Source organism: Talpa occidentalis, unplaced genomic scaffold (genome assembly GCF_014898055.3).
Source record: "Talpa occidentalis isolate TD23 unplaced genomic scaffold, MPIMG_talOcc4v2.1, whole genome shotgun sequence".
Lineage (NCBI taxonomy): Eukaryota > Metazoa > Chordata > Mammalia > Eulipotyphla > Talpidae > Talpa > Talpa occidentalis.
Window position 1 is genome coordinate 86,684,295 of NW_026555331.1, and position 27,817 is coordinate 86,712,111.

At 39.4% G+C, this 27,817-nt stretch overlaps 1 protein-coding gene across 7 annotated transcripts in view; it reads right to left on the bottom strand.

Annotated features, from left to right (window-relative positions):
- Nucleotides 1-4,073: 4,073 nt before the first annotated feature.
- The window catches only part of SLC25A13 (solute carrier family 25 member 13), a 170,434-nt gene continuing 146,690 nt past the window's right edge, over nucleotides 4,074-27,817 (bottom strand). For all 7 annotated transcript variants that reach the window (XM_037508135.1, XM_054692375.1, XM_054692372.1 and 4 more), the window contains exons 15-18: nucleotides 15,509-15,647; nucleotides 5,685-5,843; nucleotides 5,500-5,590; nucleotides 4,074-5,214 (exon numbers count right to left, since the gene is read on the bottom strand). In XM_037508135.1, the coding sequence (XP_037364032.1) occupies nucleotides 5,028-5,214; nucleotides 5,500-5,590; nucleotides 5,685-5,843; nucleotides 15,509-15,647 (576 nt within the window). In that variant the 3' untranslated portion in view covers nucleotides 4,074-5,027. The remainder of the gene's footprint in view (nucleotides 5,215-5,499; nucleotides 5,591-5,684; nucleotides 5,844-15,508; nucleotides 15,648-27,817) is intronic.

Here is a 27,817-nt window from a genome sequence, read left to right on the forward strand (position 1 = left end):
CTGCCGCGGGTGGAGGCAGCCGGGCCCTGGGCGTGGCTGGGGGTGCTGAGGCCGACTCCGTGCTACAGGGTGTGGTCAGCGCGGTGACAAGAGTCTTCGTGTGCACGGGAACTTGAAGACTACAGAGGAACGCGCGGGCGCCCATGGAGCCGAAGCATAACCGGGAACATGGCCGAAGCTCCCAGCATGCACCGCGTCTGTAATTAGGCGCCCGGGGGGCCCCACCTGAGCGCAGGTGAGCCACCAGCATTGGTGAAGCTTTAGAAACGGTGGCTGCTTTGGCCAAAAGGAGTTGAAAGGAAGGGTTTGCTGCTGTCCTGATGGAGGGAAAGGAGCCCGAAGGCATACTTTGCAGAGCTGTGCATTTCCATGGAGAGGGACAGGCACACCGCCTGACTTTGAGCAGTGTGTCTTACAGAAAGGCATTTCCTCCCTGATGATCATAACTGAAATAGGAGCCAAAAAATAGTCAACATTGTGTACGTTTGATTTGCATTCGTGTTTATTTACATCTTGGTGTACATGCATGAGAGACAGGGCCTCTTCCCTCACATCTCACATGGAATGTGCAAATAAAGCTTGTGCGGTGATCAAACACAAAGAAAGTTACCTTAAAACTGCTCCACTGCAAAATCAGGCCTCCTCCAAAGGGGCAGGAGTCCTGCCCAACAGAATCAAAGCAGCAGTGGGCACTGGGAGCCCCGATGACCAGACCTGTGTGCTGGGGGTGGCTATGAGCTGGGAGCAGCAAGCCTCACACAGGCACAATTAGTGTGTCTTCTTAACTTTCCTTCTAAAGTTATTCGAGGGGACTGTGGTTTTGCCCTGAGCAAAACCCCCTTAACAGCAGGGAATCTAAAAACAAACAACATTATTTTATTAGGTTACCCCAGCAGATGAAAGCAGAGTGTTCCATTTGGACTCTTTTTCGAGTAAATTAATGCATTAGCTAAAAAGAAACCCCTCTGAAAGAGAGTAACCGTTGTCCTCTGTAGCTTCTAAAGGAAAACTTACACTGTGCTTCTAAGGACACATAAATGTTAAATGGTGAGAAGAACAGAGAAAATGAGTTGTAAGTAATTAATATCCATTGACAAGAAAAACTATTTTAATGATATATTGCAGCTCCAATGCATCACTAATTCTAAAAGACATGATTTTTTAAAAAGTATTATTTTTAACATGACCAGGAAATCAAAATATCTCAGTTTATGTGACATTTCCTGACTCAAACTAAGCAACCAATTAAAACCCATTTATATAGTTGCATTAATAAAATATATATTTACTTATGAATTCTCCATACATAAGACTGTGATTGTTTTCAGCTATGGTTTTAACTCCAGAAGTAGAAAAAGCCTGTAAAGTAAGAACCTAATAAATTGCTTATTGGAAAAAATATGTTCCTCAAAAGTCCATCTGTTCCATCAGTCCGTCCATCCATCCATCCAATCATCTATCTGTCCATCCGTGTGTCCATCCACCCATCCATCCAAATCATAACCAAAAGCCCACTAAATTCCTTGCATGTGGAACATGATCATACACAGATCTACTCATGTAGCCCAATCTGCTTTCTAACTGAAGATTATCAATATGTTCAAAGAGAAAAGTGTCTTTAGCTGCCTCAGCTGTTAAAATGAAGCAGCAAGCCCCCTGTGATCTTCATGGAAAGTAGAACTCTGGTAAGGTTGAGTTATTCCCCAAAGGTAAAGCACACAGCACACCCCTTTTGTGCACAGTACCATTTGTGGAAAGAACATTTCACTGCTCTTAGCAGGGAACGAGTCTTTTAAAAATCTTTGGAAAAATCCACATTCTGAAAGCGTTTGATTACCCAGAATTTAAAATGGGATTTTGCTCAGTGGCAAGGCTACAAATTCATCCCTACAAGTATGGCTTCTGCGGTAAAGGACACATGATGATGACATTTAGAGATGCTTTATCTAGAAAGGTTGATAAATGGGGTCACAACATGGGATTCATCAAATTCCATTTGGAATATTGAAGACTTTCCTCCTTCTACCTGAAGTATTCCAATGTGACTTGCTGAATACCTAGCCAGAGGAGGTTACAGTTTCAGGCACAATTTGTTCCTGTTTTTATTCCCTGCTCACTGAGTTATGTGCTGTTAAACATTTCCAGAAGACTGTCAAAATGTAAGCATCCTGAGGTTTACATAGGCCACACCATTAAATAACATATAAGCACAATATTTTAAACATTGTTTTCCAGCAATGGTAAATATTTTAGCTAAGTAAAAACTGAAGCTTGAAATGCAATAAGCATTTAAATGACTCCTATCTGTGCCAGAATTCTTATTTTCCCCCGTGCAACCCTGGCTGCTGGGATTAAGGCGACCCCAGGGAGCTCAGCAAATGGTTGTGGGTTATGAGGTGTAGCATGAGTTTGGCGACAGCGTGCCACCCAGCCTCAAGAAACCCAGCCACGATTGGAACCCAAGAATCAGTGTGTTCACTTTGTGGTCGGGTTCACATTTTTTTCCCTCCTTGGAAAAAAAAAAAACCCTGCTACATAAGTCAGGCCTCTCCCCCAATCCCCAAGCAATCACTACATGGACCAAGGGCAGAGCTGAAAGACTCCGGAGCTGGCAGAGCAGGGGGAGGCTGGCCCCTTTGGGTGGGTGGGCATGCATGCAGGAGTTACACGTTTTTCAGTTTCTCAGTACTAGGGAGGCAAACGGCCAACTGCATGAACAGCAGCCACAGCACTGGCAGCCTATTGTGCTGTCACTTCAGGAAGAAGAAAAACCCAGAACAAATTTGACGTGGTTTTGACCACACTGTGATTGCAGCCCTATTCAAGGATGTCACAGTCACACCACCCACTGAGCAGAACTCAGATGAAATGAGGCCTCCTTCAAAGTGTCTCAAGTCTCTGCTTATCCCCTAACAGAATAAGCCAAGGATTTTAAAGAAATACAGCCTTTTGACCATATCTTCCTTGATGTCCTGATACCTATTGCATCTCATTTACTAAAGAGAAATGCCCTCAGCTACAGGTTAAGTCCCACCAAACACCAACAGCGCCTATAGAAGATAGGGTGATGCACCATTATTGAGATTTGGGTCAGTGTTTCTATCATGAAAATTTGATCTTCAATAAAATTTTAAGCAAGCGAAGAGAAGGAAAGCAAGAGGTATACACTCAGGGACTTTTCTCCATATTCAAAGGAATAAAGCTTTAGTGCTTATTGTACCACCAGCCAAATGTCTAAGATACCTTTTGAGTTGTGTGACTGGTCTTTGAGATTAAAATATATTTGTTATTTATCACATTGCACAGGGATTGGGGGTGACAATGGGTAGAGTGAGGGGTTTTCTCTTTGGCTTTGTCATACCAAAACTGTAAAGGAAGCCAAGTGTGCATTTTCCCTTTCTCTGGTGAGGATATAACAGAGCTTCTGTTTACTTAAAAAAAAAATAATAATTCAGACATGGATGGTGCTGACATTCTGATTTTGAACATTAACTTCTGAATGTCAACCTGCTGACCTACAGCAAGATAGAGACTGAAAAATGGTTCTCTTACAGAGCGAAATTTTGGAGACTCAGAATGTGTAAAATGACTACTGAAAGATTACAACCAGTAGCCTGTTGGAGAGCATGCTTACACGAGAACCCTAAATTTTTTTCAAGACTTAGCTCTTTTCCCAAATCATTATGGTGTGGCCAAATACTACCAAATGTGAGATACAGTGGCAGGTTTTGGGAATGATAGACAAGATTAAAAAATACAATTGCCACTATTTTATATCAATTCTGATGCCCAACTATTAGTAAAATAATTCTCAAGAGGCTGACAAAGGCACTGAGATGACTAGCACGAAATGTCAGCTTGCCAGGTTCCTTGTCTTCCTCTATTGAATGCAATTTCTCTCATTCTGAACATGGCACACTTGGAAGCAAGGAATGCACTACCTTGAAAGAACAGGAGGATATATCCATGTCAACAGGTGCAAAATTTCCCTCAAAGTAAAACACAGAGTCCAAGAATGACAATTATCATAGTCATCAACCACATGACATACACAAGCACAAACAATTCCATAGCTTTAAAAATAGTTTATTTTCTTCCTCACAAACACACAAGCCTTCTGGCCATTATACAAGGTACCACAAATTAAAAGCTATTAAAGTGTGTTTGTCTTACATGATTCAAGATAAAATGGATTTTAAAAGTAAATGGGCGCCAATAACAGGGGGTTGTGTGGGGATACAGGTAGGTCCCAGTCACAGGGGCATGCATTTTTCTACATTGTTTATTGATATAGAAGAATCACCATTTGTGCATCATATGAGCAGTTACCACACTAGCACTTCCAGGAGAGAAGGGGCATCTCATAGTTTCTCTATTAATATAATAAAATGCCAAGAGCACTTCCATAAAGTACAAAGACTTCTCCCAAGTAGTCTTGGCACCAGTAACAGAATATGATTATTAAACATCTTCAATGTGGTTTTCGTTACAAAAAAAACATGTTTCACATAAGAGCTTCATAATATAATACAGAGACAGAATTAGTGCATATTTAAAATGTGAAACCAGGCTGGCTATTTCTGACAATATTTTCATTGCTTCCAGTGTTTTTTATTGCTATAAATATGCACCTAGTTTCCTACCAAGTCAAACACATGCATGAAACACTTTGCTCTGAGCACCATGATTGCCTTTTAGTAACATTCTTGGGACTGAAATCCTAGTCTAAGGAGAACAGCTCTCATTTCTATTCAGCTTCAGTTCTCCTAAATCATGTTAGTGCTGACCAAATCCCAGCCAATGTGAGATGCAAACAAAGGTTTGTGAGCAGAGGCCCAAATAATAATTACAAATAATTTCACAATGATCTGGTTATGAGAATACAAAGAAAACGAATGATTTCACTTCATAAAAAGCCTCAAATTGAATTGTAACTAGAGATGGAGATGAAAGGAATGAAATATTGCTTCATTCTGAGATGTGCATTCTTTAGCAACAGCTACAGCAATCTCCCAGCGCCAGCCCTGCTATGGGCCTCCACTGGGCACTTTTGAGGTAGATGTTGATGGCTTGAAGAGAGGTAGGTAAAGTCCAAATTTGTTTTCAATCCCTGCAAATGTTGCGACTGCCAGTTTATAGCCTCCAACATGATCAGGATTGGGAGCAGGCAGTGTGAGCCTGGATTTAGAAACCGGCTCTGATCTCACGGCTTTTCTGTAAGAAGAGAAAATAGAGTGTAAGTCTGAGTTTTGTTTTATTATTTCTTTTCACATGGTAAAGACAACATTCAAAACCTTGAAATCTACATCGTACAGGAGATGAGGAATTCTAGCAGGTCATATGCTCTCCTTTGACATGAGTTTGTAACATATTTTAGTGTTTTTCTACATTTTCTATTTTTCCACATTTTTATTTCCACTAGACTGATGCACCTTCCTCAAGGGCGACTGAGTATGAGAAGCAACTGACATTTAGCTGCAGAGTTAGCAGGATACTTACACTCCTCCAAAATCAATGTTGAACCATCGCTGTAGCAATTCATATGTCAGCAAAGTGACACCAAACTGGGGTGAGGATCGAAACACACGAGCTTTGACAAAAATGGAGAAATAACAGACATAATTAGATTTTTTAAAAATTTACCTGATACCAAGGGTTTAGTTAAGAACAAATTATTTCCATACCACCAGCTCCTTTCCACAAAGCCTTTGGGCCTTCTTGCCGCAGTATCTTCCTGAAGCAGTCTATCACTCCATTGTAAGTGGTTTGGCCAGCCCGGGCAGCCACCTGTAATCGAGTCTTGATAACATCAGCAGGGGTCACTAAAGATGCCGCAGGCATACCTGCAGGAAAGACAACACAGCGGAGGCCAGTCACATTCTCACTATATAAAAATAACTGCTATGAAATGCCGGCCATGGAAAGAAAGTAAAGAAGCTGATGAAATCAAATGCCTATTTCACTATCCTCTCTGAGAAGCACAGTGGTTGACTATCTTGTCAGCGTGATAGAGACCCCTCGACACCTACAGACACCCCTCATTTTCCCTGCCCCAAAGCACCCATTCCTTACCTTTCTAGTCTTACATAATTTTAAGGAATGATTTTGCAGTAGCACCGCTCCAAGTAGTCGAGAGCAAGTGGAAAGTTGTTTTCTTTTTCTTTTTAATTTGCCTTTCTATTGAAATCTGATCAGAAACTAGCAAAGTTATTAAGTCCGATTTTTCAGAGGTGAAGCTTGTTTGCGTTTCCTTCTCATGCTTTTCTGTGGCTGCCAGCAGTCCTGGGAGGTGCTTCTCCACACATGCAGCCACCAGCTAGCCTCCAAACCCTAAGCTCTCCAGTTACACCAGAAAAAATCTTTACTGATAGCTACATACTGTTTGTGTGTGGGGAGGGGGTGAAAGGGGAGTAGGGGGGGTGATCATAGATAGCACGTTAGGATTTCTTTTTCCTAACAGTGACATCTCTAGAAAAAATATTTGACAGAAAGCTTAAAATTTATACTGGCTGTTAATCAATGAAAAAGAAACAACAACAACAACAACAAACCCTCCCCAAATTACCAATGGGAAATTTTTCTACAGTCATTTTATCCAAAATGGGGCAGTCCATGTTTAGATTTTTAAAAGCGAGACTGTACTCAGAAGACACTGTCTCTTATGGTTTTATTACTTTTCCATTATGAACCTATTCCAAACCAAATTGGTCAAATGCAGATGCATAAATCTCTTTTGCTTTTTTTAAGGCTTAATAATTCTGTAAGAATTTCTGTCCAAACCAACGTGGTCTGGCTTACAACTACATCTCATCCTTCTAACAGACAGCTTTAAAGTTACAGTGTGTGCATGTGTGTCTGGGGAAATCTGCATGCTACACGTTTGCATTTATATGACTAAGCTGTATCTCTTCCTCGTCCATCTTTACTCGGTTGCCCAAACATTCATCTGAAGTAAGAGTTTTCATAAAATGCATCATGTTTTTGCATGTGAAAAAGCTCATTTTATATTCAGTGTTTTGCTGGATAAGTCAAACTGAATTTCCTATTAGCTTGGAGGAATTATTTTAACTTTGAGCCAAGAATTTATCCTCCAACATAATGGAAGGAAACAGAAAAATGCTTAGAAACCCACTGTGTTCACACCACTGATTTTGTTTTACTTCCTGGTTTAGAAAGAGTTTAGCAAGGCTGTCTTGCTTTAGAAATGCAATAAAACCCTCCTTACAACAGTGAGCAGGCATGTCAGAATGTGAAAGACATACAAGCAATAAAATGGGTAAAAAATGCCATTCAGATAGGATAGTTTTTATAATAGTTTCATGGTATAAAAGAGAGAAGTGTAGGGATAGGGGTGGGGTGAGAAAGAAAGATAATGATGAGTGGAATTAAAAATGTCCAAAACCCCCCTGCCATTAAAATACTTAGTAAATTGTCTGGCAAAACTGACTGGTGTCGTGAGGGTGCTAAAAACAGACAGCCTGCACAGAACCCCTTCTGGCTCCCATCTCTCCAGGGCAGAGAGCTGCGAAGACCAAGGTGGGGACTTGGGATTTCTGGTGTGGAGATTTGCTAAATTAACCTGGGGAACAGCACCAAACTGTTGATATTTAGGGCTGGGGTTGACAAAGATTACAAGTTGATTTGCTTGGTGTTCCAAAGGCTAAGACAATGTTGATCATGTTTTCAAGTTTTCTCTATTTCTATATTGGGGGAGCAAGAAGAGGATAGGACACAGGGAGGCTTCTTAGGTGTCTCAACACAGAGGAGACCAGTAGCCTATTGACTCTTCAGTGGTGAGACAAATGTAGAGCCCATGGGGCCACCCACTACCTGAGTGACAGGAATATTTTGGGATGTAAGAAAATTTTAACTCTTTAAGTTTTCTCAGACTTCAAATGATTAGATTTTTTTTTAAAGAGACCGCTTCTAAAAGTGTGTTTTTACCAGGATCGTTGATTTCATTCACATTTATTACAGATTTTGTCTGCTAGCCCAGGTTTTTATTTTCTCTGCTTCTAGTTTTTTCTTTTGATCTCTACCCTTTCCTGCTTAAACATATATATTGAGATACTATATGCATTTATTACCTAGGTGTAATATTCACAATGTGTGCAATTAATTAGCATTTACTTCTTCTAGGTGAGGTGATGATGAGGTGAGGACTTCAGTGCACTTTTACTTTTGTTCTTCCTTCCCTATAATTCTGCCTCCGAAACAACCACTCTTGTATTAATCCTTACATCGAAGTTAGCAACTCTTTAGAATGATTCTCAGGTCTGACTTTTATTTGCTGTGTATCATATAGCCCACATTTTACTCTTTCTTAAACTCTCCATTTTGCTTCTGAGAAGATCTGGTGGAGGAGTATTTGAGTTTGTGCGTGGAAGAAAGTGACTTGAGGTTTTGCCCTCCCTCCTAAATGCTAGTATGCCTGGGAATGTAATCGAGGTTCAAAACATTATCTTCTTGGCATTTTTAAGGTATCCAGGATTGTGGATGAGAAGTCAATCTTCTATTATTGATATGTTTTCTATCTCCCTTTCCTTATTTCTTTTGCAAAGGGAACTTCTGTTAAATAGATATTAGATCCCCTGCCATTATTCCTACATGTCTCTCAATTTTTTTCTGATCTTTCATCTCAATACTTCTATTCCATATTCTAGAGGTTCTTTTAATCCATGACTTTATTTCCAGATGCTTAATTTGGTCTTTGGGCATATCTACACTATTATCCAGGCTACCCATGGATTTTAAATTTTGGTAATCTTATTATAAATTTTCAAGAAAGCTTTCTTATTGATTGCTTCTTTCAGATGCCTCAAAAGGCCCTAATTACAGTTCTTAAAATTTTTCTTCTGTTCCAAGAATTGCCTGTTTTCTCTGTAATTTCCCCTATTTACTTAGCTTGATACTCCTTTTTTGTCTGAGGACCTCTGGCTGTTTATTGATCTTCAAGTTCAAAGGACAGGCTGGTTAGTGTTTAGGACGGTTCCTACCACACCCTCATCAATCTCACCCCCAGGAGCTTCCCTGAATGGACAGGTGCAATGGCTCCATGAGGGGGAGAGACCTGTTAATTGGGCACAGAGGCTAAGGTAGGCTGCCAGGATGGGGACTTGCCAAATCACTGAAATGTAGGGAGCTTCACTTTGGAAGCAAAAGGAATTATTTTCTCCTCCTCTTAGGAAGAGTGGACATCAGTTTATTATTTTCTCTGTGGTCAAGGCTGAGAATTACTGGAAGACTTGCCCTGTTTTCTATTCAGTTCCTTTCATGTGTCCTCTTGCTTAAGAATACAGCACTGGGATTTTAACCAGGCTTCAAGGCAACCTGAAGCTCCAGATAAAAAGGAGAGGATACAGGAAAAAAAAAAAAAAAAAAAGAAGAAGAAGAAGTGGATAGGACCAAGCTAACCTCACTGCAGTGAATGCGTTCTTCAACTCTTGTTAATGATTCGTCCTAAAACCTCCACTCCTCACTCCAGGCATTCTATTGTTCATTTAGAGGCTAACATTCTCTGCTTCTGTGTTTATATTAAGAGTAGTTTTTCCTGCTCATATTTTGGGTTGTGGCATATTTCAGTCCAACTTTAGAGCCGATATGGTTCTGTCTCCTGTCTTCTGAGGGCTGGTGCTAACCGTTTTATGCCAATAAGGAGTTTTGAAAAAATGTATTTTCTAACATTTTAAGGTATTTGGGAATAGAGAAGTGGTGGATGAATATGCTCAGTCTGTTACCTTCCTCTAAACTCTCTATTACTCTTTTTAAGGATCTAAGAATTTCTTTTAAATTATTTTGAGCTTCAGGGGCCTCCCTGGTGGCACAAGGAGTTAAATCGCAGCACTATGAAGCTATCCGCAGCCACTGCAGCATGAGTTCCTTCCCTGGCCAGGGAGGTGACCCACATGGCACAGCAGAAGTCTCCTGACTCACCTCCTGTTTCCCTCAGCAATGTATTTCAGTCAATCCGCATGTTCTGTTCCTGACTCTGTCTGTGGTGATTCCTCTTACCCCCCACACCTCTGGCCTGTACCCTAGTTCTTGTATGAATAAATAAATCTTTAAAAAAATAAATTATCTTAAGCTTCATATTCATATAATCAACACATTTGTGCCAACAGTATTTCTCTCTTAATAATACACATTTGTGACAGCATCATGATCAGTCACACATACACAAGACTTCATCTCAGCATATTCCATTACTTTTAAAGATATTCCTGAATTACAACTGAAGTCTAAGCAAGTAATTCAAAGAAAAGGTCATTGCTACAGTTTGACTTGTTCCTGTATCTCATCACTCTCACAATTAAAATCATGGAGTAGATCACTCCCCTCTATAAAGTTTGAGGAGTATTAGATAACCTTTATTTGATATTTTACATAAAACAAATTTACTGCCCTTCATTAATCCAAAAACAAGTTGACTGGAGGAAATTGAAATATGATTTTTTAATTTCAGGTTCCTGCTTCAATCCTCACCTTCTGACATAGTGAGACACTTTGGCCATTGAACATAAGTTCAAATATTGGTTATCCTGTGAAATAATGGTGTAGATGATTTATTTATTTAATGATTCCCAGCTTATAACTAGATAGTAAATCTAAAAAAAGTTCTCTAGGTTTTGACATACCAACAACTACCTCTGTTATATAATCTGTTAACTATCTGCATAGTTACACAAAATCAACAACCTAATTTCAAGTGAATCCAATGTTTGAAAAAAGATCATACATGAGTAACAGAAATTACTATCAGAATACACAAAGTACAATGTTATTCATTTTATACCAGTTCCATCTTATTTATAACAGGTTCAACCAAAAAATGTATATATCTATGTAAGAGATAAACTCAAAAATAAAATACAAAAGTGTCTTCTTTCCTTTTAATCTCACTGGCATCCATAAAGAATGTGGGAATCTGGGACTCCCTGGTGGTGCAGCGGTTGAGCAATGGGTTGCAAAGCTGCCCGCCGCCTCTGCAGCGCCAGTTCGATTCCCAGCTGCTCCCCGGCCACGGGAGGAGGGTCCCACATGGCGCGCAGATCTCTCCTGCCGCCCGCTGCTCCCCTCAGCAGTGTACTTTGGTCCTTCTGCCTGCTCTGCTCCCTGCTCTGGCTCTGGTGAATTCTCTCACCCTCCCGTGCTTCTGACTGTACCCAGTGCTTGTATAAATAAATAAATAAATAAATAAATCTTTAAAAAAAAAAAAGAATGTGGGAATCTGATAAAACTTCCACTCAACAGTCCCTACAAGCATGGTGCATTTTTGTACTTGTTGCTACTTCTGAACTAATGTTTTCTTGCCTTTCCGCACAGAGAATTCAGCAATCCAGCTGAGCAGGCCAGCAGGTCCCATACTTGGCAGCTGGTTGCCCAGCTCTCTCCCATGATATCAGTTAACTGCATATCACTGGATATAGATTTCTATGTTCATTATAATAAAATCCAATACTAATTTTTCTTATTCCTTGTAATACATTAGGCATTTTAATGTGGATTTCAGGTACACAACCATTTGCAAATGAGGACAGCTTCATTTTTTTTTTTTTTCCTAATATAATGCCTCTACTTCTTTTTCTTATTTTACCACATTGACTGGGACCTCCAAAATATGATTGAAAACTGAAATGATAGTACAGCTTTGCCTTATCCCTAACTTTTACAAGAATGGCAATTATAACATTTGACATTGGTTTCTGATATCTGTTATTAACAAAGTAGGTTAGTTTTCTTAGTTTTACATAGATTTGTGAAATATGCAACCATATGCTTTGTAGTTGATCTGTTTTTTGGGAAAAAAAAAAAAAACACTGATGGGACAAGTTGTCTTATATTTTTCCTATCTTATAGGGAAGGGAAGATGAGGGGAAGATGGACAATAAAATGTAAATAAACGTATAGTAAGTATGCAGCTAGCTCTGTAAATAGCCTGCAATGATCTTTATATTCTGGTATTTGCACCTCTGCCTCTGTGTCGTCTCTATGCATAACCAACAGGACCTTGTGAAAATGAAGGAGTGTGACTTTTAAGGTTAGGCCATAAAAGACATTACAGCTTCTGTTTTGCTTTCTCTCTCTCCATCCTTCTTCCCTCTTCTGCTTCCCCACCCTGACTCTGATCTTGCTCTGACCCAGCTGCCCTATGGTGAGGACATCCAAAGTAACCTATGGAGTTCCATGTGGCAAGAAACTGAGGCCTCTTGCCAATGGCCATGTGATTCAGCTGCCTGGAAAGTGAGTCCTCCCATTCAGAGAACTTGACTGTCGTCTCAGGTCAGACCTTGAGCCCGAGGCACCAGGATAAGCTCCTGAGCCACAAAAACTATGAAATGATAGTTTGTTGTTTTAACCTGGTAAGTTTTGTGGTAATTTGTAATGCCACAATAGATAACTAATTCAAATGGTATCTGGAAAAGAACTCTGAAAGACAAAAGGACTAAGATAATAGCAGCATGAGTATCTTAAATATTTCAAACCTTCAAGAATAATGTGGCAATGCCTTGAATGCAATCATATTTTTTTCCCCAGCAAACTGATTTTAGAGAATATATTTCTCTAAAGAAAATGATCCAAAATAGTGAAAAAGCCTTTCAGCATAAAGATTTTTAAAAGTAACACCACACATTTAAACTTTTCTGAGAAAAATTTAAGTATCTAAAATCGAGGATAGAATGGTATGCAGAATTTAAAGGCCATATTTACAGAGTTTTAAATGCCATATAACATTAATATTATTATTGAATATTTAAAAATATTTACTATTAGCCAAAAAACAAGCAGAGAGGGATTAAATAATTTGTGTAGGTAACACGGTTCTTTTTTTAAAATTTTTTAAACAATATTTGCTTCCCCCCACACCCTCTGATTGAGTCCCCACAGAATTTCATTCCCCAAGGCACCCATGCACCATCACCACAGTCCTCTGTGCTCCTCCCTCTTTCCTTCCCTTCTTCTAATTCCTCTCCCTCCTCCTCCCCTACAGTAATATAGGGAACCAAATAAGACATCAGTGTAAAAAAAAATAATAACAGTACAAAACACAACAAAGCAAAAACAGACAATTAGGTAACATAGTTCTAAGTGGGGAAACTGGGATTTGAACCTGGATAATCCGATGAGCAGCACCTGCCACTAAACACTTTTGCTGTGATGGTTAACAATGCTTCAGACATAATATTAAGTGAAAACCACGTATACATAGTGTGATCACAACTCTGCTAAAAACCATTCATTCAAAGGGAGGGTAATTGGCAAATTTTCTTAGAGTCATGGAGTAATAAATTTTTATTTAGCCCTTCTGATATTTTCTAAACACTCTACAATGAGCAATATTATTTTCAGAATCATTAAAAAAAAGAAAGAATAAATAAGAAAAGAGAAAAAAATTAAAAGAGAAATAAATTTTACTAGTAGTTTCTACTGCTCTGGTAGCATGCATCATGCAGGTATTTCCTACCTAGAGCTGAAATCGCTTTTGGGTAGAAGTGAAAGGCAGTATTTTTGTGTTGTAAAGAAAACAATGCTTGTAGAGGGTTCTAGACTCTGAACTGAGCATTTACTATCTGCTGGGACCTGTGCTAGGTCCTTCACGTGGGTATCTCACTTGAGCCTCACAACCACACTCTGAAGACAAAACAATGATCATCTCCATTTACAGCCAAGGAAACGAGGACTTAGAAGAGGTTAAGTAACTTGTACACAATCACATATTATTAATCATTATGTTAGTTTTCCCCATTTGGTCTTTCCTAATTTCAACTAAATAATGTGAGACAAAATGTATTACTATAAACTTTTGGTTCAAAAGCTATCATTTATGCAATGTCGAAATGGCATATAAAGGACACAGTTAATCAATGGACAGGTTGGGGATCAAAATTGAGAATTTTATATTCTAGTCTTCAAATCATGATATCTTCATGTAAGAATGGTCTCACAGCTATTTAATACAAGTAGGGTCTCTGAGCATCCAGAAAAGGACAGCCCTACTTTATATACGAATATCACTGCTTTTGAAAAAAAGAGATCAAGTATGAATTAAAGAACTGCCTCCAGGGGTTCCCAGGGCTACAGGCAGGATAGAGGTCCATGCAGAGCAAACAACTTCTCAAAGCAGGGGGTTCTCAAGAGACTCAGGCTACAAATCTATGAAAACAACACCTGTATCAAAACTGTTTGGCCAAGCATCCCATGACTGCCTTAGGGTCTGTTTACTCATTAAATGTTTGTCACCACCTGGAGAGTTAATCCAGATTGCTCCAGTCTTTCTAGTCTCTGGACAAGGAAAGGCATAAAAGAGTGAACAGATTCCTGCTGTGGGAACAATCAAAATTTCTCTAGGGATTTACATTAGGATGTAGAAGCCAGCTTCAGTATCTATTTTTTCCTATTGATATTTTCACTGTATCACTGAATAAAAGACAGTTCTCTCTATATTTAATTAACAAACACACCCTATCCCTATAACCTTACACATATAAGAAGACTCAGAATGGAACAGGCCTAAGTCAGTTCTGATTCTACCACATTTATTTAAATGATAACCACTGCTTAAATTTAGGACAAGCTTTTATACTACCCTATTTTTCTTAGACACCTTTAAGGAACAAGATTTTTAATTTTAAAAAATTTTCAACTGAACTATGCTATAAAGTGCAACTATAAAATGATCTGGAACTTGATTTGAAATCCAGTAATACCACAAAATGCACCAATTTTCCATGAGTCTTTTTCGGAGTAAGAGTTGCTTGAAAATCTAATCTGCCATAAGTAAGATTAATTTCTTTTTTTTCAGTAGCCATTCAAAGCAATCTATTGCCATCTCATAAGTACCCCGTCAAGACTACAAGCAAGTATTCCAGCACAGGAGGAGGGCAGGTAGTGTTATAGGACAGGGAGAGGGGCAGCCCAAACCCCGCAAACCTGCCTATTCTAAATGGGTTCTGCCATCCGCCGCATCAACACAAAACATATGAGACTTTAATGGGAAGGAACTTTAATAAAACTAGGAAACAATACAGGTAAGGCAAAGAGTCTAGTTTCTAAATGAAGCACCCAAAGTTACCCGTCCCCTCGTGGGTAAAAGTCCATCCAAATGGGATTGGCCCAGAACAAGGCCCCAAAGCCTGCTACAAGTCTAAAGCATCTTCCAGTGGGGACCCACAGAAAAGGGTCACAAACAACCAGACAAGCCCGGAAGGAAAAGAGCAAAATCAACATCAAGATAAAAGCTGCCATTGTCACCTCCCCACGGGTCTCACCCACATCTGTGTCACCCCGTCCACGACCAAAAGACAAGCACAGTTTCTTCACGTGTCTCTAGGCTCCACGCTCCTCCTCCAGGTCTCCTGGCTCCATCCTGCTTCCTTCCTTCCTCAGTCTCTTCTTCAGCTTCTCCCTCTTCCTGCTCAGCTCCACCCTCCCTTGGGTGGGGCAGGGAACCTCCCCCTTTCCTGGGGACCACCCTGTTACAGTAGTACAGACCTCTGGAAGAGACACTCACCAGCTATGGCACCAGCCAGGAGCAGGCTTCCAGGGCTGACTTGCCCTTCTTCATTCGCGAAGGAAGCCTTCACATGAGCATAGCATGGGAAGTAGATGGCCGAGAAAGGAATGTCCCGCAGAAAGCATGCTTTGGCACCCTTCAAGTTTGAAAAGGAAGAAAAACCACATGAAACACATATCCCATTGAGGAGATCAGCTTCTTTGGAACTTACCTCAGAACAAAATATTCCTGGAGAAGACCAAATTTGAATTCCCAAGTTGAAAGGGAACAGAAAAAAAACAACAACACCCAAGTTATGCAAGTAATAAATCTAACTTTTGTTTTTAAAAATCAATTATTTTACCAAGTTTGCATGAGCTAGACGGATAGTTTAATTTTTCTAATGGTAAGGTTTGGATGAAAATATTTTTGGAGCTGCCTGTGACATCCTTTTATGTTCTTACTGATGGCATTTCAAGGAGGATCTGTTCTGGGATGATGGGCAGTAAACAAATATGTTAGCTGTCGAGAGACGTGGTTTTGTTTTTCATACTATATGAGAATCTAGTGACAGTACTGGACAGTACTGGACACTCAAAAATCACACATATATAAAAAACTATATACCTTTTCATGAGGTTCAGGGATCTAATTTATTCACAGGCACACCCCTAACCCCCCCGGGCTGATAAAACATTGACACAAGTTTATTCTAAAGTCTTAAATATTTGCAATAATTCTTCCACATTTAAGAGCTGTGAGTACAACAATCAACAACTAGAGCAAATTTTTCACCAAATTATTTCTGGTGCCAAAGTAATGCCACATAGAAGCCTTGAGAATTGATGCATGTCCAAAAACAAACATTGTTAAAAAAAAATAGACATACATTGTGCTTAAAGTATATTAAATGGGAAGGAAGTAACCCCTTTTCAACACTTAATGATTTAATACTATTTCTTTCACAGTTATCTAATACCTAAAAATTTCCACCAAATTTAGAGATTCTTCAGAGAAAGTAATGACTCCATCTAGACACAACAGCTCCAGCCAAGCCCTGTGACATTTACTGAGGTTTAGGGATGTTAGATCTTACAATCTGTCAAAGTTCCTTTTCCACTCACTACATATCTGTTACTTTAGTCTTTGCTTTTCTGACACCAGTATTATACTCTTGATTCAAACTGAGCTTGTGGGTAATAAATCCCTTAGTCTTTTTCATATGAACCACTACTAACCTGGGTCTACTGTAACTTATTAGTTGCTTTAAACAAGTAACATAAGCAGGACTTTATGTTTAATCCTATTAAACTTCATCCTATTTTGGACCATCCTTCCAACCAGAACAAATGCTTGGAATCTGGATTCTGTCATGTTGGCTATTCCTCAGTCAACTCACCCACGGATGTGTTAAGATGCCTCTGTTCACTCTGAATGCAGATATTAAAAAAGACAGACCCACATCATTTACTATGGCCAATGAGCCCACACTTCTGTATCTTGTCTACTCCCAGACTGTTAGATGCCTAAATGAAATAAGAACCACAGTCCACCACACCCAAATCCTCATTTTACACATATGCAAATGGTTGCCTAGGACAGTTAATCAATTGCACGGGTAAGCACCATGATGTTGGCTTTCAGGGGGCAAACTTGGAGGTAGTGGCAAAGATGGGTCCAAAACTCAGAACTCCTGAGTTTTCCCACCTCCCCCAGTTTTTTCAAGGGAGAGAGTACAGGATATCACCAATATGCAAATATAGTATACACTCCTATCTTATGATTATATTAAGTTATACAAACGAGGTAGTTACTGTGTAAGGGCAACATTAGCACCCATTTGTCTATTTTCTCTTCCTCGCCTATATCCTGCCTCCAAACCTTCCTGTACAGACAATTCTGTTAGCTATTTGCAGGCCTGATTCAGGAGATATTCATATTAGACACCAAATAACCAACTCAGATCAAGTTCAGTTAATCCGTCCACTCCCTCAATATAATAAAAATCATTGCCATATTACTGACTTTCTAAGCAAATCACTTTGGAGTAATTTTTCTGGCATAACTCCTCCTCCCACAAATTCTGCTTTTTAACTAAATCCATTAGTTTCCACTTTTAACCACATCTCCAAAATCTTTGCATCTTAGAGTTGAACTAACTTCTAAATGTTTAAAAAAAAAAAATCAGGACTATTTGCCCCGATTATAAAATACTGAATGGTTATTATAAACAATATAGATGAGTATAATATTTTAAATGGCTCTTAATTTGCTCCAGCCTGAGATAATCGCTGCAGCTATTATACATGTTCTGGAGCACTTTTTTCAATAGTAATACCAACAACTATTTCCATAGTTGGAATCATGCTCATGGTGGTTCTGAGTTCTATCTTTTCTTTTCCTTAAATTCACTGTGTATTTTTTGAGGTGGGGGGAGGAGTATCGGTCAATATCTCCTTCATTCCTCAGCCATGATGTTAAATTTCCTTTTCCTTTCTATTTTTGTTCCAGAAACTAATGCCATCTTTTTCTTGGCTGTCCTATGGCACAGGTCTTCTCGAAGCTTTGTAATGATTTCACTTCCTATTTTCCTCTCCTTAGTCAACATGATTCCACTCAGGTAAAGCTACTCAATGCTCCATTCATCTGGCACATCAAGGTATACCCATCACTCTGCATCTTCTTTGATGATGCCTAAGCTGGGAACATCAGCCTTTTAAGCACCACCCCTTCATTCATTTAAAGCCCAAATACTACCCCTTCCACTGAGGATCTTTTAACTAGGAGATAGGGAGTGGCTTCCTCATGGCTCCACATTGTCTACACTGTCTCACTGCTATTCTGAATTCTCTTCATGTTCTTCTATCTACGTCAACGTAGATTCTTTCACAGTGTAAGCAAACAAGAGTCAGGAACTACAGTCTGATTAAATTTAGAAAACACTTAACAAAATCTTCAGCTGTCCGTTAAAGCCTAAGGCATGTTCCTGGTGATAGAGACTTGGTTTTGCAAATTCCCGTAAAAATAAATCACAACTAAAAAGAGAAATGATAGGCTGTGGGATATGTTGTCAATTTTCTATAAGGAAAACTCACTGATTTCTTGAAAAAGTATATTAGAAACCCAAACCAAACTTTTAGTTTTTCAAGCAAGGATATGTTATTTGTTGTCAGTATAACAGAGGTTAAAGACAAAGTAGTTGGTAAATCTGCAGTGGAATATTAAAGATAGAAAAAAAGAAGAGACAGAGATTAGCTCCTCTTATGCTATGTGGCTTCCACATGCCCAGAAGGCCATGGGAAGACACGATCTGAAATTACAGACATCCTTGCAAGAAGGAACTCTCCTTCCTTTTCTGAAATAATAACAAATCATGTATCATCGTGAGGACTGCTTAGCAAGGGGTGTCATGTGCTTTAAGAGGTCTGAAAACAGCTCCAGATGACTAAGAAAGATGAAGTGATCAAAACAAACAAACAAACAAGGGCAAATCTAAAGGAACGTGGAGTGCACTGAGAGCGATAAAAGAAAAATGGTTAGGAGTATGTTTTATTTTTCTTACCCGGGATCGGACCACTGTGGTGGAAGAAATGCAAACTAGGGTAAATATCAGACAGGTCTAGGGTTTCTGATTATTTGAGAAAAGGGAAGAAAAGGAAGTCAAGAAAGAAAAAGTTGCGGAAGAGCCACCACTCCCATTCCACAGAGGCAGGCCAGCTTTGCCAGAAAGTTAAAACATTTAAAAACTTACATGTCACAGAAGGAGATGTGAAGAACAGCTGGGACAGCGACTGTATAGCCACGTGATGAGCTGGGGAGAACTTGGTTCTGATCCCTCCTCCCACATTAAAAATACCTTTTTTGACCACCCGCATCAGGGGTTTAGATAGTCAGGAGTTTGGGCATGAATGAGGTAAAATCTGTGTAAGCCCTGTGTGAAGTTGCAACTGCAGTACAAACAGAAGGGGCAGTGCAGAGGAGGTCCTTGCCTCCCAGCCTCCCTGGCACCTGCCTGGTCCCACAGCCCGGCACCTGCCCAGGCTCTCCCCACAGCAAATCACTCTCACACCTTGGCATCAAAGCCCAATTCCCAAAGAGAGCTAACTTTGCAAAGGGTTAGAAAAAAAGGCAGAGACTTATTAAATTCCCCTAGCCTCCTTTCCCCACCACTCCCTCAGGTCTAAGGCACAAAGGCAGGTGCCAATTTGTAAGGCTGCCTCAGGCAATACCTGACCTGTGGCTCCAGTGCAATGAAAAGAGAGGCAGGATGTGAAAAAGGCTTTTAAAGTTCCAAAGGTGAAAATGCTTCTCTCCCAGATTCCTTGATAAATCCTTCACTTTGTGGTGAACACCCATTCTCCAGTCCTACATCAAAACATAAACCTGTTTGACTTGAATGCTACTTGCCCCCCCCCCTTACAATTTTGACTAAGTGAATAGCCATTCCTCACAGCAACTTTATAATAAAGGGAAACATTCTGTGCTGCCCAAAAGCTTACATCAGCAACACAAAAATAATTACTTTGGTTATTAAAAAATTAATAAATTATTAAGTGTGTGCCACCTTAAATAAATCTGTAAATGTTCTTAACCCATAAGAAAATCCACACATTTTCCAGCCTTCAGTCTTTTCTCTAAGCAGTGCTGCCTCCAGAAATCTCTAGCTGGCCCTAAATTTTCTTTGTAAACAGAGTAAGATCACCTGGGAAAATTAATAAATAGAAAATGCAATCACCAAATCTCTTGCTATTCATGCAAGCATTCCCTCTCTAAAGTGGGGAAAGTGGGGTTTCTTTGTTTAATAAAAGGCCTACTAATAACAGATAACTACAATAAAAGGCACATCAGGGAAGATCTGTATGTAAAAAAACTTGGAATCCAAACTGAGATGTAGTTTAATTATGGACTCTGGCTTGATTCCAATTCTGTATCATTTGGAAGTCTCTCCATCATCCTACTATATAAGGTCTGGGATAGGTTCTCTGAGGGTAGACCTCACTTAATTTCAAATCAGTAGTCCACAGCAGACACAGGCCAATTAGACAGGCTTAGAAGAGCTGGCCACAGTGTCACCACGGCAAAGGAATTATTTAGTTTGCCTTTTTGATGTGGACATTGTGTTGAAAGCCCAAGGAAACTTTAATCAAGTTTCAAGTTGCTGGAATCATTCATTCAAATTTACTCTGGCAACTCTGTTTGGCAGGAACTTGTCAAAAGGTATAACAGGATTTGTATTTTACACACACACACACACACACACACTCTCACACACACACTCAACTGCTATGTCTTTTTTTCTTCTTTTAAAACTCTCCATCTTGGATGGTATCACACCTGCCCAATCAATTTGAAAAAAACATAGTTCTGAAGGATGGTTGCTGATAAAGAAGTCAGGGACAGGGCAGGTCTTTTCGCATGCTAATTCCTGCTTATCCTAGCTGTACCTGCAAATACAGCTCTAAACAGACTACTTCTAATACAGGGAAAGGTAATTACATTCACAAAGGCACCTCTGTGTCGGGCCAGGCACCAGGAGCCAGCAGGTCTGGGAGACGGAGGCTTAACAGAGACTCCTGCAGTGAATGCACATTGTCTGGCATGGGGGAAAATGCCAGACTGGGGGACCCTGCAGCATTCAAGACAACAGTGGTGCACCTTGTCTGAGAAGGTTATTTAATGCTGCTGGCACCTGTAGTCAGAGCCACCCCTCTTTTCCTACCTTACAGGTTTAGAATTTATTTGGCATGTATAATTGTATATTTTGATCCTGGAGCTACAAACAATGGGCAGCATGTCATGTCTTGATCCCTTAACATTCCTCTTGGTTTTTCCCAAGCGAGTTAACCCTTGTATACACAGCCTGGCAGCACCAGTCCTGCCCAGTTAAGGGATAGTTAGGCCCCACGTGCCTGGGATTTGAACAGGGTGAGTTTCAATTTCTTGCTGAGAAATATTACGGGTGCCAAGACCTGTTATGTGATTGTGTCATTGGTGGTTAAAACCAAATAAACCAGCCAACAATGGAAGAATCAATTTCAGTGGAATTGAAATGACTTCAACTTGAATATAAAATATCAATGCCTATTATTTGGTTTCTTTTGCCCAGGGATGTTTAGGATATTGGTTTTTCTCCTTACTTTTATTGCAATTCTAACAAAACTTGCCAACTCAAGATTCTTTTGAAGGAAATGCTACTCTTATGTCGGTGCTAGTTCCCCATCATTTTCCTATTGTACACTGCTTTATCATCAATGATGTTTAGCTGGGTTGGAAATGCAGTTAATGGTCCAGACACTTATTGTATGGAATTCAGTCTCTAAGCATGCAGTCATGTCACCTTCACAAACCTAATCTGTAATAAAACATATACCATCTTTCGAATTTTTCTTCCCTTTCTTGCCTTCTTTCCCCTATCTCTCCTCTGTTTGGAAGTGGTGCAGTCTATTTCTAGTCTAAGAGTTTAACCTAGAAATTTTAACACGCACACTTAATCTACAGTTTTTGCTATCTTTACTTTGCTCCTTTACATTGCATGCAATTTAGACTACTTTAAATTATAATTAACCCCACCTTATCATTGTTATATATTAAAAAACCAGCATTATAATTGTCATTATTATTCAGGCAGTGCTATTTAAACTAAGCATTTACCATTTCCTTTGTTCTTCATTCCTCATTGCATCTCAAACCTACCATCTGTGGTCACTTTCCTTATACCCGAAGTACTGTTGAGAATTTCTTCTAGTAAGGGTCTACTACTGTCTCAGTTAGTATAAAATTTCTTTATTTTACCCTTGTTTCTGGAAGATACTTTAAAGGTTATAGAGTTCTAGATTGAAAGGCTTTTTCCTTCACACACCGAAGACAACATTCAAATGTCTTCTGCCATCTACTATTCTTGTTTGTAATTTAGCTGTGATTTCTCCTTTTTTTTTAAAGATTTATTTATGCATACAAGAACTGGGGTACAGGCCAGAGGTGTGCTGGGGGGGTGAGAGGATTCACCAGAGACAGAGTGGGGAACAGAACAGGCAGACTGACTGAAATACACTGCTGAGGGGAGCAGCGGGAGAGTCAGGAGAGGTCTGCTGCTCCATGTGGGGAGCTCCCTGGCTAGGGATCAAACTCGCACTGCAGTGGCTGCGGATAGCTTCATAGTGCTGTGTCTTAACCCCTTATGTCACCCGGGAGGCCCTTAGCTGTGATTTCAATGGTACTCTATTGAAGGAACTCTACTTTTCTCTCTGACCACTTAAGAGCTTCTCTTAGTTTTGGTGTTCAGCAGCTACACACTAATGTGTCTGGTATGGGTTATTATTATTTATTCTGTTGGGATTTGTTGTATTCCATGAATCTGTGAGTTGACAGTTCTGGAGAGATTTTAGCCATCCACTCTTCTTTCTTCCTGCTCTTCATTTTACTATTAGACTAACACATTTTATCCTCTGTCTCAATCTCTCTATTTTGAGCAATTCTCCTATCTTCCAGCTCACCAATTCTCTCTTCAGCTGTGTTTAATCTGCTATTCAATTGATAATTTTAATATTATAGATATATCCACCCTTAATTTTACAAAGCAAAGGCATTCATTTTATATTTCTAATAATTTTACAATTTTAAATCTTTGTAGGTTTAAAACACTGCCTAATGTTTTTGTTACCTCTCTTCAAAGTGTCTTGTTTCTTTCTGTAGGTTCAACTTTTTATTGTGAATTGCTCATTTCCCTTGGAACATTATTTATGAAAAGTCTTTTGAATCTGGGTTTAAGGTAGTTTCCTTTTTTTTTTTTTTTTAAAGATTTATTTATTTATTTATACAAGAACTGGGGTACAGTCAGAGGTGTGGGAGGGTGAGAGGATTCACCAGAGACAGAGTGGGGAGCAGAACAGGCAGACAGACCGAAAACACTGCTGAGGGGAGCAGCGGGTGAGGCAGGAGAGGTCTGCTGCGCCATGTGGGTTTCTCCCTGGCCGGCCAGGAATCGAAACCGGCATTGCAGAAACTGCAGACAGCTTCATAGCATGGCGCCACTGGGGAGGCCCAGGGTAGTCTCCTCTTGAGAGGATTTGTTTTACTTTTGTTAGTACTGGGTACACTACCAATTTAAAACTATTTAAGTTTCTTCCCTTTAATCCAACCTTTAAGTAGAATCATTGCATGATTTTTAATATTATTCAAAATTTCACACCATTAAATTAGATACCAACCCTTTGAGGCACATGCTAACTCTCCTTAATTTCTAAAATTCTGCTTTATAGTAAGTAAAATAAGATAAAATGACTGAAATATTAATTTTATGCCAAGATATACTTTTATGGCAAGTTATCAAGAACACACAAAATGATTTTTCAATGCACACAAATAGAAACCACGTAGAACAACAACATGGCTCCAGCTGTCACATGACTCTCTGTTTACCAGATGTGATTTGTACTGTTACTCTGGTTAATGAAACAGTTAAGAAAATAAAAGGGCCCTCTTGCCTCACAATGGATAAAATAATTTTAATTTCTATAAAGAGTTGATATAAGATCTAAGGTAACATGTTTGTATTCTAAAAGACAGAATGGCAAAAAACTAAGTTCTCCTGTAATCCCTGACATTTGAAAAATAGCATTGGGTACTAAAATCAATTAAAAAAAACAATCTTATAACTTGGTCAAAGCTATCATGTGTTCGATGATGCTTAATTGCCCTTTAAATTCTTTTTATTTCCATTTCCCTTGCACATTTACTGTCAACAAGGACACAAAACCTGCCAACCCTTCAATATCTATATTTAGCATGTAGCCTTGATTCTGAACTTCCCTCAGTCGTCAGGCATATATTCATTCCTATCTTGTCCAGCAAATCTTTATGTCACAGTTCAAATTTTAAAAAGAGATTAGTTTGATTTTGAAACCCAGTGCCCTACTTACAAGATACCGAAACCAACCAAGGTTTCCTACACTCTGTTTGAACTTAGAGTTTAAAAAAAAAATCAATCAATCAATCAATCAATAAAGTATCTTCCTCACAGGCTGCAGTAAAGATAAAGTGATATAAAGCATATATAACTTTAAACATAGGTGTGCACAGAGTAAGCACTCAATAAACATTAGCTCTAATGAGATCACACATACTTTTAGGCTTGGATCCTAGCTCTGTTTTCTGTGTCCCTTCTGTCCCATATTCAACCTTTCTTCTTCAGAGGCTTCAAATCCTTCCACCTTGGTGATTCCTCTCTGTGAGCAGACAGGAATGGTTCTCCCAAACAAAATTAAAACGAATCTCTCAACCTCCTCTTCTTACCTCTTGTTTTTAATCTTTCTTCCAGTTGCTGTATTCTTTCCCCTTAGAACCTTTATGCTTGGTGGTTTGTAAGGTTTCCCCATCCCTCTTCAGGGGTCAAGTCCTACACTCAACATGGGAACCTATGAAAAACCTGAAGAGGTAATCAGGAGACAATCTCAGTAGGGGTTATTAAGTCACCTCACCAAGTCTTGTAAGATTTCTGGGCTTCTATTCCTCAATTAGAAAGGTAACATCAGAACAAGGTATTTTTAGGTTTCGGCTGGTTCTCAAATACTATAAAATTCTAAAACTTACAGTATCACCATCCATCTAAGTCTCAAGTCAGAATACTAGGAATCTCCTTTTAATCTTTACTTTTTTCTTTTCATCACATTCTAAGACTTTGTGAGATCACATCTGAATATTCTCCAAGTATATTTCGGCTGGTTCTCAAATACTATAAAATTCTAAAACTTACAGTATTACCATCCATCTAAGTCTCAAGTCAGAATACTAGGAATCTCCTTTTAATCTTTACTTTTTTCTTTTCATCACATTCTAAGACTTTGTGAGATCACATCTGAATATTCTCCAAGTATATATCCCTTCTGTCTCCACCCTCATGGCACTACAGTTGAGGTGAACATCATTCCTTCTCTCAGCCAAAGTTACTCCTCTTCAAAACTGGTTGCCCAAGCATTGGTCTTACTCTCCCACATGGCATTCTCCACTCTGAAGTTGAATTACACTTTCTTAAACAGAAACTTGATCATGCCATTTATCTTACTTCTATCTAGTTAACTACAACTCATCTTCTGGGACCACATCTCCTCAGAAAGCCTTCTGGGGCTTTTTGCTATGAGTCAGTTCCACCTCCCCTACAACCTTGTGCACACCCCTCTGATAGCCCTTCTCCACTGTACAAATGTGGTATTCCAAGGACCTGTTTATTTTTCTGATGGCCTCACAAGATGGTTAAACTCCTTGTAAAATCATGCCTTATTGATTTATTTTCATAACCCCAGTACATAGGGCAGAACTTGCTGGGTAAATGAATGGATGCCTCTAAAACTGAGAAAGCAATCTCTCATATAATTAGCTACTTTCTTTACATTCAACTTCCCCAGTATCATGTTCTTTTTTGGTCATTACTTTCTAATTCACTCATGTTCTGTGCTCTAGTATCCTTGTTTAAACTTAGAAACACCTGCCTTTTTTTTTTTTTTTTACAAAACGTATTGAACAAATATTTATCAAATGTCTGCTTATGTGCCAACAAATGTTACAAGATAGGTGTCTGGTATCAAAGTACACTCTAGATAAGGGAGACACACACACATGCTAAAAATGTCAGATGGTGATGGGTGCTACACAGAATCCTAGAATGGGGGACAGGATAGGAAATGACCTGGTTGTCTTTTTGAGAAGGTATCTATCTGTTGGGTTAAAATATGAGATTCTAGGAAGACTAAAAAGCAAATGGGAATGAGCTTGCAGAATCAGAAAGCATCTTATCTGAGAGGCCTTCCCTGACTACCCTATTTAAAACATTGCCCTTCTGGATTATGCTCAGCAAAATAAGCCAGAAAGAAAAAGAAAAATACCGGATGGTCTCACTCATAGCAGGAATCTAGGAAACTTAAATAAGGGACCAGGAAAAAGAATAACTATAAGAAAGTGAAAATCAAAATCAACAAACAACTATGAACCAGAGACACTGTATGGGAGGTGGGGGGTGGGGAGGGGAGGGATTGGGGTCAAAATAAGGGGGTTGCAATTGTATGGGGAATATAAAAATAAAAAAAATTATATTAAAAAAAACAAAAAGCATTGCCCTTCTGATGGAGTAACACAGCATATGTCACTCTCTGTCCCACCAGACAAGCTCTCTCATTTTCTTCTTTTCCCTCTAAGCTTAATAAACCCTACTTTTTTTACATTCTGTGGGAGAACAGCTTTGCTACAAAGATAACATCAGAGTTGCTGATCACCAGATGATGGCAAAAGCAAGCTGGCATCAAACAGAATCACCAAAGGCTTCTGTTTGAAAGATGGACATGCTGACCCTTGCCCACTCCCACTTCTACTCCCTTGTAACTCTGGATAACTGCCCTGCCCTCTGCCAAAGGGCAGGGCAGTGGTTGTGGTACTTCAGACACAAGTCTGCTGCCCTCCTCAATTTGTCAACAAATTATAAGAAACTACTTTCCTTCACCTTATACAATGTTTCCTTTTATTGGCCCAGGAAACTGAGGCCTGCCAGCATCTGGGAATTACCTACTCCCAATTCCATCATGCCTTTGCCCTCATCCAGCCTCTCACCCTGCCTTCTTTCAGGTTCTTAGCACTGACTGATGTCATACATTTTTCCTTTTTTTTAAAAATTTACTTTTTTATTTTAACATTTATCATTTTTAAAATTTTTTAGACAATATTTGCTTCCCCCCACCCCCTCAGATTGAGTCCCTATAAAATTTCCTTCCCCAAGGCACCCATGCACCATCACCACAGTCCCCTGTGCTCCTCCCTCCCTCCCTCTGATCCCTCTCCCTCCTCCTCCCCTGCAGTATATCTCTGGTTCATACTTGTCTGTTTTTGCTTTGCTGTATTTTGTACTGTTATTAAAGAATGGCACATATCAAAAAAACAAGCAGCAACAAATGTTGGTGAGGATGCGGTGAAAAAGGAACTTGCAGCACTATTTACAATAGGTAAAACCTGGAAACAACCCAAATGCCCAAAAATAGATGACTGGATCAAGAAGATGTGGTGTATATACACAATGGAATATTATTCAGCAATCAAAAAAGATAAACTCATGCCATTCGCAGCAACGTGGATGGAGCTAGAAGGAATTATGCTCAGTGAAATAAGCCAGAAGGAAAAAGAAAAATATTGGAGGGTTTCACTTATAACAGGACTATTGGGGAACCAAATAAGACATCTGTTTTTGTTTTCTTGATGGCAGACTTTTTCCACCCACCAAACTGTGACAGCAACTTGGTTTTTCAGAGTAACATCCTAAATGTTTAGAATAGTGCTCAGCACAGAGAT